The sequence below is a fragment of the Ochotona curzoniae genome, unplaced genomic scaffold (genome assembly GCF_017591425.1).
Source record: "Ochotona curzoniae isolate NIBS_2020 unplaced genomic scaffold, NIBS_Ocur_1.0 contig_1014, whole genome shotgun sequence".
In the NCBI taxonomy this organism is placed as follows: Eukaryota; Metazoa; Chordata; class Mammalia; order Lagomorpha; family Ochotonidae; genus Ochotona; species Ochotona curzoniae.
The window spans coordinates 30,288,264-30,301,953 of NW_024464920.1; the positions used below are offsets into that span (position 1 = coordinate 30,288,264).

Consider the following 13,690-nt stretch of genomic DNA (forward strand, 5'->3'; position numbering starts at 1 on the left):
GAGGAAGAAAGATTCTATCTCCAGTTATTACATTTCTTTGGCAGTATTATTGTTTCTAAGAGAAGGCTTGGCATGGGTCAATGTCCTCAGTTTGCACGAGCCAACTGCAGTCTCTTTGGAGGCCAAAATAAACTGCAGGACACGCAGAGAGTCCTAACAGTGTAGTGGCTGGTTCCCAACAACTACAAACCAGTAGTCACAGCCGCAGGGGCCGCGAACTCTGCAGGCCAGCTCAGTTCAGAGGGGGAGGACACATGCAGTCATGCAGTCAGAGCGGAGAGCCTGGAGGTGGGTGTATGCCATCCTCCTGCAGGGCAGGCAGTTGCCAAGTGTCATCTCAAGGCTTCTGGCAGCACCAGCAAGAGCCCCTACGTAAGGGCAGAATCTTCTAGGCTCCACTGCAAAGCAGTCTCCCTCCCTCTCCTAGTTATTCTCCCCCCCCCCCCATTTTCTATGAGCCTACGATGAGAGGAAGAAACTGATCATAAAACCTTATCATAAAATCCCTCTTACTCTTGAAGACAGCGATTAAATATTCACTCAACCAAGGTCTCCTTGCATGATTTAAAACAAAAGAGCTTCTCTGCTCGTGCCTTCCCCACCCTACTCGGAAGCGTGTCCCCGGGACCCACCCGCGCTGACCAACGCGAAAGTTGCCATTGCCCTCCACCGGGGGTGAAGTTGGCGAATCGGAGGCTGTGACTCTCAACTTGGGGGAGGGGGCGGCAGCCGAGGAGGGGGGCGCGCGGCGAGGAGGAGGAGGGACTAGAGGGAAGGACACTGCCCCCTACTCTATCGAGGTCGTCGCCCAAGCCGGGGAACCGCCAGTTGGGGGCTTGGAGAGGGAGCGGCAGCCGTGGAGGAGCAGGGGTGGGCTCTGCACCGCGGCCGGGCGCCAGGCTCGGTACCTGGCGGGCCGGGTGCACCTCGCAGGCCGGCGGCCCGGGGCGCGGAGGGTGTGAGCGCGCGCGCCCCTCCGTGCCCGCTCAGCCTCGCGCGCGTCTCGGGGGAGGCTCGGGCGAGCTGCGCCTGGGGAGCCGGCAGCCTCAGTCCTGCCGCCAGCCGAGCTTTGTGAGGCGGCGACATCGGCGGCGGCGGCTCTCAGTCCCACCTGCTGGCGGCGGAGACGAGGAAGGGGAAGCAAAGCAGGACGCGGAGGGAAGAGGCGGCGGCGCCAGCCCGCTGCTCCCGCCGGCGCCCACCTCGCGGGCGCTCCGCAGTGCCCCGCTCTCGGCCTGCGCCGGCCCCCCGCCCCCCGGCCGGCCTCGCCGCCGCACGAGGCCGCCGCAGCTGCAGCCCCTCAGCCCTCCCCGGCGCGGCCCGGCCAGGCGCGGCCGCCACAGCCGCCCCGTGCGCGGGCGAGTTTAAGGAGAGCGCGGGGCGCGCGGCGCCGCCTCGATGCTCCCGGGAGCCGCCTCGGCGCCCCAGCCCCGCTGAAGAGCCCTCAAGTGCGAGGCGGGAGAGGAGGCGCGGCGAATCCCGGAGAGAGCGAGCAAGCGAGCCAGCCAGCCAGCCAGCCAGCCAGCCCCGGAGCCGACACCATGCCAGGCTGGAAGAAGAATATCCCCATCTGCCTGCAGGCGGAAGAGCAGGAGCGAGGTGAGTGGGGCGCCGCGCGGGGCGAGGCCGGGCCGGGGGTCCGCGCCGGGCCGTCCCCGGTCCCACCCGAGACCGGCTGCCGCCGGAGCTGGCCCACGGTCGCGGGGGAGGAGCGCCGCGCCCTCGGGGCCAGCGTTCGAGTCCAGGTGGCGTCGCGCGAACGTGGTGAGGCTTTGGAGGGGGGCTGGAGTGCAGGGCCGAGGGGCCGACGAGCTGTGCCGCAGCGGGGAACTTTGCGCCTTGGCCAGGACTCGGGGCGAACTCGGGTTTCTCCCGGGCCCGCTCGCACGTGGAGCCCGGGCGGCCGTGCGTGCGGTGGGCATTGGGGGTGCAGGTGTGCTGCGCCTCTCTGTCAGGAGTGGGGTGGGGGCAGGGCCCCTGCCTTGCTTAAAAGTGACTTTTCAAACTTTCCTGCTCCTCCCGCGGCCGCCTTCGCGGCGTCCCCGCCTCTGGCTGGGCTGCGGTGGTGCTGCCAAGCCCAAAGTTGCCGGTGGTTCCTTCAAGGGGCTTGCAGGTGGGGCAAGGGGACGCGGCCGCGGGTTTCTGGAGGAGGAGGCTGACCCGGATTCAGGGTCTGAGGCTGGGGATTACTACCTGGAAGATGAGTTATGCCCGGGCGCAGTCCCGGCTGCCTAGTGCATTCCGCAGGACTGCGGGCTTTTTGTAATTACTGTCTGTTTTCTTTGTGAAAGGTGCTTCTCCTTGCCAGGTGGCTTGGAAACGTTTTGTGCTTCAGCCTCACAAGTGTGCTGGGCACGTTGTTCTTAAGAGAGTTGCGGCAGAGGAAAGTTGAAGGCCTTTTGCACCTGCGAGACTTGGTTCTGTGGAGGTCATTTCCTGGCGTTTGGGTTGTGTGGAGGTTGGCCAGGAGTTCAGCTCGGTAACCTGGATATGCCGTGCCACAGTGCACCAGAATTTCCTATAGAGGCCCAGTGGGGCTGGAGGTTGTGTGTGTGTGGGTGTGTGTGCGCGCCGCGCGCTCTGCCAGCCTTTGGAGGTACTCTTGCTGCTGCCCCGTCGACCCTGGGGCTGGACCAGCTTCGAAGTTAAGGCTGTAAAGCGTTGGATGGCTTCAGGATGCTGGGTTGGCCTGGATTGTGGCAGAGAGTTGGAGGTTCGGTGCTGCTCGCGGGTGCAGGAGGCCCGGTTGTCAGGTGAGCGTAGTCAGGCCGCCTGATGAGCTGGTGTACGCAGGGGCTTGGCTCTTGGGTATGCCAAAAGTTTCAGGCTTTTGAAGTAATGTGCACTATGGAAAAGCCAATGTACAGTTTCCAGTTTTTCTCTAGGTGGCACAACCTGTCTTTGGTTTATATCCTGTTTAATGACTCAGGGAATTTATCCCTTTTAAGCTACTTCCTTATTAGATTTGTGCATTCATTTCTCCAGCACACTTTCTGGTCGGTGACCTCACATTTACCCACTCTCAAAGGCAGCTCTGCTTCGGAAATGCTATTTTTTCCCCCTGCAGTAAATCATATTTTAAAAGTTGCACATAGTGGTACCCATCATTTATGACCAGGTAAAGCACTAAATGAAAGCGTTTTGTCAAACATGGAGTGTTTTTCTACCAACTAAATGTCACGAGGCACTTTACTGTGGGAAAAAGGAAGAGACCACAGTGCTGCCATCATGTTTTATAGGAGTGTTAACATGGGGAGATTTGGGATTGTAACGACCTGCACTTGTATGCCTTTCAGAAATGTATGGTCATTTTGAAAGATGATCGCCTAATCTGTTTGGCAGAGATAAGACCAAAATTCCACTGAACATAACAACCGGAAGTAGTATTCTGCTTGTGCTCATCCAGCAGGGAAACAGGGACGGCTTAGTGCTTAGTGGTTAAGGTCCTTAACCTCTTGCTTGTATTAGGAGATACTTTTCCAAATATCAATGTGTTTTGTGACATTTATTTTCAAGAACTTTAACGTGTGTGATAGCTGTGTTCCGTGTGAGTGTCCAAGTGCATTTAAAGGACCTGTGGTGACTGCGTGCCTTCTCATGTGTAGGTCAGAGGAGACTGCTGAAGTTGGCAAATCCTTTTGCAAGAATTTTATTGCAAAAGGATGAACCTTTTCTTATTTGCATTTGAAGCCATCTAGTATGTAGCTTTTTCTTCTGTGGAACTTGAAACTTGAGGTGATTCATGTAGTATTGACTTGGATCCTTTTAAAATATAAACAGAATGAATAAGCTGTAGGTTGGTTAGGAAAATAATAAATATGAAACAAATACGTTTTCAATTTTGTCTGGGGATAGCGTGGACCAAAAGGTCAATTTCTAGTATCTTACTGTTAGATTCTAGGGTTGATTATGCACAAAAACCATTATTCTGTACACACACATACACATACACCATTCCCAATTTACATTTAAACATTGTAAAATCCATTATGAAGACTATTCTAGCATAACATTTTTCATGTATGTTTTATTGAGTTAAATCTTTTTGAAATGTAATGCAAATTAGCACAAGATGCCAGAGCTTTAGTGACCACATATTTGAAAAAGTGTATATATATGTATCTTAGCATAATTCTTTAATAAAATTACTGATCTCCGCTCAGAGGTTGAGGGAACAATGCTTATTCAGTGGTGGTGTTATAATGTACAACAAGCCTTAGCTAATCGGTACAGTTTCCTGCCGTATCAGCACAGCATTCATAACTTGGGCTCATCTCTGAGGTCTCCTGACAAGATGGTACCTAGTGAACTACTGCTATTGCAGGCACTGCTGAGTGGAGGAAGTGTAATACACACTTGTAGAATGGCATATGAAGAATTGCTAAAATTCAGTTTTTTCTCTGTCCTCTGAGTTTTTGCTTGAGCTGATACACTCAATTCGTGTAGACACCATGCCATAACTTGGGTAAATGTTTAGGAGAAGTATGATTCTGAAAAATCTTCTGTTTTAATATTGCTCCTCACCTAATCAAATTGATTTATTTTTCTTTTTTTATATCTTGTTGGTTGATTGTATGTATGAAGAATATATTTTTTGAAGAAAGTTTCAGTGTGAAAGAATAGTGCCTTTGAAATTAAGATTGTATTTCTTTGGGCTTGTAAGTTTCTCTTATTTGTGTGGCTTTTATTAGTAAGTTTTCACTGTAGGTTTAATGGGTAGTTAGCGTGAAATCAAATACACTGCTTAGGAAGACTGCGCATCTATTTCTGCAGACACATTTTTGATTTGTTTTGAGGAACACATTAAGTGATATTTTCTCTTATTTTTATATAGGCTTAATATGAGTGTTACCTGATTGAATAAATATGATAAATGAATCTCGCATTACCACGTATAGTCACCAGGGGAAGATTTATGTATTTATAACCCTCTGCATCCTTTTCTTTTGCTATCTTTGTAAGATTTGAAGATCAACCAGTGAACTTGAAAATGTCCCATTTTTACTTGTAGAAATTATTATGTCTTAATGTTTGCTTATATTCTGGCATGTGAGACTATGTGGATAGCCTCAGATTTAAAGAATTAGCTTCTGTTAAATAGCTATGAGAAAGCATAGATGTTAAAATGAGTTCGCGTTGCACCCTTGATCTGTCGTTTTCGACATGACAAAATCTGATGACTGTACCCTACAGCCTGCTGAACACAACTTTCCATTTGGAGTTAGAGGTTTGATCAGGGTGCATTATGGGAGCAGCAGAGGAGCTGCAGCCCATCAGTGGTCAGCTGTGCCTTAGGCCCTGCAGGAGACGGTGCTCACCGCAGGTGAGTGGTGTTATCAGAAGAGACTGAGCGTCTGATTCACAGGTGTGCCTGGGGTTACAAAGCCGAAGACACCAGTGTTCAAGACCACACAGCGAGTCCTGAGCTGAATGTCATCGGACTTTACTGACGTTAAAGTCTTAATGTGTTTTTGGCAGAATTTTAATCAATTGCCAGAAAATCCTTATTTGTTCACCTATGTTAGTTAAATGTATTGGGAAAACGATTCTGAGGTGAATTTTGAGGTTTTGATGCCCTGACTTTGTCAGATCATTGTATTAACTCTCACAGTAAAGGATTGAAACGTCAACATATGTTTCGGTAGAACTATTTAACTAAAGGAACTCATTTAAGTGAATGACTTTCCACTGAGACATTATTACATAGTGTTCCTGCTTTCCAAAGAGTATTTACCATAAGAACAAGAATGAACAGGAATTGGCTGTTTTCCTCACTGTGATGAACTGGAGACTGTTGCAGTTGTTAATGGCCATTGTGTGTTTGCTCCTTTGCCAACATTTTATTTAATTAAAGTCATATATCGAGCCTTCGGTCTGGCTACCTGACAGATGGCCCAGTAGCCAAAAAAAGGGAGCTCAGATAATGCTTTCTTTTGCAGCAACCAGATTGGTTACTTTCCTTCAATTTCAGTGTTTTGTATTTGAGAGAGAGAGACAGACAGACAGACAGACAGGTTGAACTCTCTCATCCACTGGTTCACTCCTCAGATTCCTGCCATAGCCCCCCCCCCCCCCCCCCCCCGGCAGGGCCAAACCAAGAGTCTAACTTGGTCCAGATTTCCCACATGGATACAGGGAATCAATTACTTGAGCCATGACTGCTGCCTCCTGAAGTCTATATTAGCATAAAGCTAAAATGAGGAGTGGAGCCAGGATTTGAACCCAGAAACTTCTGTGTAGGATTCAGGAGTCCTAACTGTTGGAAAAGGCTTGTTCCCAGATTGGTTTCTTTGATGAAGAAAAGGAATACCAGTGTATATTAAAGAAAATTGAATTTCATGGGTTATAAAATGGTTGAATTGAATGATATATGATGGTAAACTTTAAGGCCTTTGGGACTTACTTAGCTCATTTTCAGTGAAATTTCAGTAATAGGCACTATAAAGTACAAAAGTAACAATAATGTAAAGTAACGTGCCTTGTCAGAACACTGCTCAACCACAAAGCCAAAACTTGGCATTTAATTTCATCTTTCATTAAAGTTTATTTTTTAAAATAGGGGCATGTGTTGTGACATAGTGAGTAAAGGCTGCTACCTAGCATGACAACATCCCATCTAGACTCTGCTTCAAGTCTTGGCTGCTCCACTTCTGGTTCAGCTGTCTGCTAAGGCTTGGGAAAATGACAGATCATGACCCACATCCTTGGGCCTCTGCTCCCCTTGTGGGAGACCTAGAGGAGGTCCCAAGCACTGGCCTGGCCCAGCCCTGAAAGTGGTTGCCATCTGAGGAGTGAACTAACGAATGGAGGGTTTCTCTCTCTCCTTTATTCTCTCTGTAATTCTTTCAATTAAACAAAATAAAATGCAGTATATATGTACTTGAAAGAAAAAGCAACACAGAACATTTATTTTTCTTAAATTAAAAATCTATGCATCAAAAATTTGATACAAATTTCCTTATTCAAAAACCTTTATATAAGTTATAAGTAAATCAGTGGCCACTGGTAGTAGTGTTACCTGTTTTATTAGAATGTTAACATTTGCTGAATGTATTTGCCCACTAAAATGGGCTTGTTTAACTTCTTCCCCCCTTTGAACAATGACTAAATGTTAGGCACCAAATCAATTGATGAGTAGAATGTGAAGAAGATATAGCTTGCATCCTAGACAGATCCCCCTGCCTCTGTGCAGTGGTTGATAACCAAGTCTTGGATTCAGACAGATTGGGTTTAAATTCTCTTCAACACCTGGTAACTCTGTGACTTTTTAACCCCTCAAAACCCTTAAGTCTCTTACTAAAGAAGAGGACAAACAACGTTGGTCTCCTGTGAGGATTAGGTGAAATGAGTGAATGTGTAAGAATGTAGGGGTAGGATGTCTGACTCAGTGCTCAATAATGGCAACTGTATTTTATGGTGTCTAGATCTGTCTACAGGGTAGCCTGTTGATAAAATGATTCATCTTTATTCTTTAAACATCTCATAAACTAACTTTGAAAAAGTTCTGTTTTGTGAAAACCTGAAGTGACACAGAGCTTTATGAGGCCAAAGTCTGATATAGTCTACTCTGACTTACTCATGAAGATGAAGAAACTCCAGAGTCGGGGGAAATGCCCCCAAGGAGACACTTGACACCCTTAGCCAAGTTCACTGAGCACTGACCGCCAGCACGGCTGTGGGGATGCTCACAGCGTGTGTCCAGCTGTAGTTATGGTTGTATCAGCGTGTCCAGTACCACCTCCTTATACTCTATAAAACACTGGTGTCAGGGAGTAGAGAGGAGGGATGGGCTGTGCTGGGAGTTGGTGGAGTGAAAGAAGTGCCTGACAACAGCTGTCCAGAGTGCCAGAAAGTGATGGATGGGGAGAAGGTTAGGAAGCTGTGAGGGGCTGTTATTTCAGGCGGAGAACATGGTGTGTTCCAAAGCATTTTGGGATATGATGCTTCGAGAATATGAATGCAAATATGAAGGATAGAATATAAGTATTTATAGCTCCCATGAAATGGGAAAATTAGATGAAGAACATGAGACTGGCCAGGGCTGGATTTGGAACTTTGCATGCCTGTGTAAAGAGTTCAGACTGTATCCAGCAGGTGATGAAGCCTCAATTAAAGGACTTCCAGCAGAGGAAGGAAAGGAGCAGATTTTCAGGAGGATTTGTATTTATTATTTTCCATGATATGGTTTTATCAGCATAGTTGTTCCTTCCCTTCCCTTCCTCTATTTGTCCCCAAGTTATCACAGAAGCGCAGTCACTCAGTTCATTGTTACAAGCTTTACTTAGTGATATATAAATGTATCATGACATGGTGAACATAGGGAAAGGTAGGAAACATAGTATTGTCGCATAAAGGTATTTTTAGAAGAATTAATTCCAATCCTATTATTAGCTGGAGTGGAGATTCATGCTGTATACATCCATTACTTCCCAGTATGCTAATCTCTCTTGCACAGTACACTTCACACACACACACTAGTTTGTGGATTGTTGTATATTAGAACATATGGAGGACAGGGAGGCCGTGGAGAGAGATGGAAAGAGGACAGGTGACTAGGTGAAAGCCGGGAAAGCGGAGGGCGTGTGTATCTGGTTCAGGTGTAAACTCTTGGTGCTTATAGTTCAGGTGTAAACTCTTGGTAACTGCAAGTCGAAACAGATTTTACAAAGGAAGCACAAGCAATACTACCCACATAATTAATAACATTTTAATGAACTAATTTTATTTGACTAGATATTACTTACCTGAAACTAAATTCTCTCTTACAGCATGAACACTGTCCTTGCTGTTAGAGAAGGCAACAGCACTACTTCCTTCTAGTGAACCTCGAATGGGCAGTTGGCTTTAGTTCGCTGATGTTTCTTTGGTGTGTCCGGGACCTTCATCATTTACATGTGAAGTCTTCGGTTTTCATTGGTCTGTCTATGCCTCGTTGTGATCCTAAATGCCAAATGTAGTATCGGCACTGAAATTAGTGACACACTGATCTACACTGGCGCTTCTTGGACTGTTAGTGGTAAAAGGTGTTTTTGCCATCTGTCACAGGCTGATATGTGGTTTGAAGGCACAGTGCACTGTGTGAAACTCACTGCCTGAGTTGGACCACACCTGTTCTTATCTATACCATATCCAACGAGATGAGCTCACTAATCACAGATGTGGATATTAGGTTTTCAGATTGTTACAGGAATTTGTAAACATCTATCTTCCTTATCTAACCTTGGGGAGGTAATAAATGGTTTCCTGACTGGCACAATCCACAGACCACACTTGGAATAGTGCTAGGTAGAATCTGTGTTAGCTGGGATTGAGAAGAGATCAGAAGGATGTTTGTGCAAAAATTTGTACACCATTTGAAAAAATATTTATTTGAAAAGTGGAGTTAGAGAAAAAGGGAAAGAGATAAGCAGAGAGACAGATAGTGATAGATAGATGTGGTGGGTGGAGAGAGAGAGAGAGCGAGAGGGCGAGCGAGCAAGCCCATCCATCCACTGGTTCACTTGCCAAATGGCCAAACTGTTGAAAGCTGTGGGTCAGGCCAAAGCCAGGAGCCAGGAGCTTCTGGGATTTCCACATGAATTCACAGGCCCAGGGACTTGGGCTGTCTTCCCTGGCTTTCTCAGCCCAATAGGGAATTGGATTGGAATTGGAGCATCTGGGACTTGAACCAGTGTCCATATGGGACTCTGATGCTGCAAGTGATGGCTTTACTCACTGTGCCACAGCACTGAACTTTACACTTTAAATAAATGTTTGCTTATTTCAAAGACAACATAACAGAGTGGGAGAAACAAAGAGAAAGATCTGGGGAAGTTTTGCCTCCCAGTTGCTTGCTGGGCAAAGCCTGGAGTCAGGAATTGCGTCCATGTCTCCCACATGGGTGATAGGGGCCCAGGTAGTTTCCATTGCTTTTCCACGTACGTAACAGCTATATCTGGCATTCTGATATGGGTGCTGGGATTGCAAGCAATGCATTAACTTGCTGGACATGGAACCATCTCCTGCAGATTATCTGAGACAGACAAATGAAATAACTTATTTCCTGTAATTACCTTTAACTTTCTTCAAGCTTAGATTCTAACTGAAAATGGAAAACATCAATCTTCAAGAGCAGCTTTTTCTGTAGTTTAAACGTTTTTATGTAATTTCTCAAGTGTATTTTTTCCTCGTTTCCAAGATGAAGAGGCAAGCTTGGTTTCCTTATGGTACTGGGTAAAGGATGTTTTATTCATTGTGTGACTTTCCTTCTGAGTCCTGCTCTGGACTTGGCGTGGTTGGTGACTGGGCATTATGCCCTGTTACCCACTGGAATTAGAATGTTCCCATTTGGTCGTTTGAATGTGATCCTGGCAGCTTAGTGGGACTCTTGGACCTTGACTTTGACTGGTGTGTGATTCTTGCAGTCAGTGACTGTCTCCCCAGGTTGATTCTGGGTCCCAGTCTTATCAACGTTTCTGTATACCTTTCTGGGAGTCAGAGAATGCTTCATTGTTTTCCCTGAATTTCTCTGAGTTTGTGCGTTCTTGAATGGTATCCTGAGCTCCGCCTGTCTTAAACATCTCTTGTGAAAGTTGTCACCCTTTTGGTCCTGAGGACCGATGTATTTCTTCTCATTGTTGGTAGTGTAATTGTAGTGTGCATTTTCTATTAGATGTTGGAGTGTTTTAAAGGGTTATTTGAATTTTGAATGAAGATGTTAACAATAGGTCACTAGATGTACTCTGCTGCTATGTGAATGGATGTTAGGATTATTCTTTTCTGTTGAAGTGTCAGTTTCCTTCGTTTTCATAGCTGTTGAATTAAACAGAGAATATGAAAATCTCAGAACAGGCCAGAAGCATAAATTACTAGAATTTATGTCTTTAAGTATAACTCATCATTTGAGAAAGATAATGATTTCAGTTTTTACCTGTCCGTACATCAAAGAAACAGCACAGCAGTATGAAATAATATAGGCAAACAGATAATGATGTGGTAGGAATTTATTTTCCTTGCTATAGTCTGATATCTAGTATTTATGTTTCAAGAATTCTGTGGAAAAAATTGATGTGAATACACTGTTATGAAATCAGTTAGTCATCCTGGTATCTACATTGCCCTCTTCAGAAGTTTCAAGATTGTTGACTAAAAGATAATGGCATTTAAAATTAATTTTTCAGATGAATTCAAGTGTTGCTTTCAAATGCCTAATTTTCCAGTATGTGTGATATAATTTTATTTCTTTATTACCATTTTACTTTCCTCCCCTCCTGTAGTTTTAGTTATGAAGATAAAAATTTGCCAGGCAGGAGTCAGACTCTCAGTAGTGCTGTTTCTGCAGAGAAAGCCCCTTATCTGGCTTTGCTAGCGAACTCCAATGCTAATAGTCGTGTGAGAATCTTACTTCCAAAAAAGAGCCCTAGTTTTTTCTTGGCCAGTAATCACATAAAATTTTTGTGTATACTTTAGCTGTGTATTCAGTGACTGTGTTTGCTTAAACCCCCACTCTCCCAGATTCTAATGATCATAATAAAAAAGCTAAAGAAAAAGGGCCGTATATTAGTCTTCTCAAGCTACTGTAATAGAATACTGTAGACTGGGTTCCCTAAATAGCAGAAACTCATTTGCTTACAGTTCTGGAAGCCATAAGGTCTTTATCAAGGTGCCAGCATGATTGATTGGTTGATGGTGAGAGATATCCCCCTTGGGTAGCAGGTGGATTTTGATGGTGCACGTGCATGGATGTGCACACATACATACAGAGAGTGAGAGGAGCAAGGAAATGTGTGCTCGGGTGTCTCTTATATGAGCACTAATCCTGTTGGATGAGGAGCCCACCTTATAGCTTCACTTTGCCTACATTACTTCCATAGAGAAACCCCCCACCCCACCCCAATCTTCAAATATAGTCTAACTGGGGTTTAAGACTTACATATGAATTTTGATGTGAACTGAAACATTCAGTCTGTAACAGGAATAGAAAGCCGCTCGATGTTTTATATTTTATATATTTAATTTCTTCTTTCAGATTTTGAAAATCAGTCATTTTGAACAAAAGTTGATCCTGTTTTTAAATAATTGTTGATAGTTTTCCCGTTGAGTGTCCATGTGCCATGCATTTGAACCCAGGTAGGCTTGTGGCTGTTTTAGCCCATAATGTATAATAGAAGGGATGTGTGAGCTCTGAGCTGTGATACAAAAATCATTCCAGTTTTCTACTTTTTAGCTGGAATGCTTGCATCTGGACTCCTGAGCCAGCATGCCGCTCTATTTTTCCAACTACCCAGATGTCACCATCCTGGAAGGAAATTGATTCACATGAAATGATTGTGCATTAGAACTCTGATGGGAGTCCTGGTCTTCTAGTCTTCCTTCATTGGGCACCAGGCTTGTAGGGAATGAGGCTTGAGATATCTTAGCCCCCAGCTGTTATGTCATCCCCAGTGTTGGGTCTGCATAGATGTGACAGACATACATACCATGGAATAGAGAGAAGCCGTTTTCATTGTATCTGAATTCCTTACTGTAGAGTCCATGAGCATGAAAAAATGGTCCTTACCATAGTTTTGGTTTATTATATAGCAATGGAACTTGCAGTGTATCATATGGCCTCTGTATTAGCTTGTGGTTCCTACAACTAAATATGTAGACATGTCTCTTACAAAGAAAATAGGTTTATTTTGGCTCATGATTTGGGGGATTTTTAGTTGAAGGTTTGGAAGATCCCATTTGTTCATCTCTGTAGTGAAGCATTGGTGGAGTGTAAAGCAAAGATCACTAAGGCAAATGAGGAAGCAGAGAGAGAGAGAGAGACATGAAGCATGTTTATCAATATCTGTGTGATCTCTTTTAAAGCCAACCTGATTTGGTTATGAGGGCTCCATCCCAGAAAGCTAAACCAATCTAACCAATTCCCAAAGGACCCACCTCCAGATGCCGTAATTGAATTACACTTCTACCCTTAACTCATTAACTATTAGCTTTAATCTTTTAATCATCAACATAAAACTTTTGGGACAAAGCTTTTAACACAGAGGCCATTATATATATCCAAAGTAATATTTAAAGCATGGCAGCCCATTTTGAATGTTTTATATTTCTCTCTTGGTCACTTCATGCTGTTGTATCAAAATACCTTTAACCTGGGTACTGTATAAACCAGAGAAACATGTCCTCATGTGGCCAAAGAGCAGAAGGACACAGTGCACTTGGGATCCCACTGAACTCCCTTTAAAGACCATTAATCCTCTCATGACTGCTTCCTTATCCCAAGGTCCCACCTCTTAAGACTATCATGTTGGGTATTAGGTTCTAGCATTGAGATTTTGGAGGTACATCTACGTTGAATCCATAATAGCTCCTTTCCACTGTACTCTGTGGAACTTGTGGTCTCTTATCAGAAAAATACATTATATACTCAATCTCTCCTCTGTTAACCTCCACCTCACTTTCTGGCTCTTAGTGAAGCTTGACTCTCACTTGGATCTATCAGTTTCTTGGCTTCTCATTTGATTTTGGCCATATCCTTAACAGTTGTTGCATTTGTCGTTGTGTGTAGGGGACTTAGTTCCATTGCAACAGCCCAGAGCAGGAGTTCTCAAAGTGTGGGAAGAGTTGTAGGTGTTTTCAGAAGGTCTGTGAGATCAATACTACTTCCATAATAATGCCAAGACATTGTTTACCTTCCTTTTCCGTAAGTGTGCACTCCTGT

The 13,690-nt window shown here is 44.9% G+C and overlaps 1 protein-coding gene across 2 annotated transcripts in view; it reads left to right on the forward strand.

Moving 5' to 3' along the window:
• The first annotated feature begins 1,317 nt into the window (after positions 1-1,317).
• Positions 1,318-13,690, forward strand: part of GRIP1 (glutamate receptor interacting protein 1) — a 570,734-nt gene continuing 558,361 nt past the window's right edge. For both annotated transcript variants that reach the window (XM_040982180.1, XM_040982200.1), the window contains exon 1: positions 1,318-1,599. In XM_040982180.1, the coding sequence (XP_040838114.1) occupies positions 1,542-1,599 (58 nt within the window). In that variant the 5' untranslated portion in view covers positions 1,318-1,541. The remainder of the gene's footprint in view (positions 1,600-13,690) is intronic.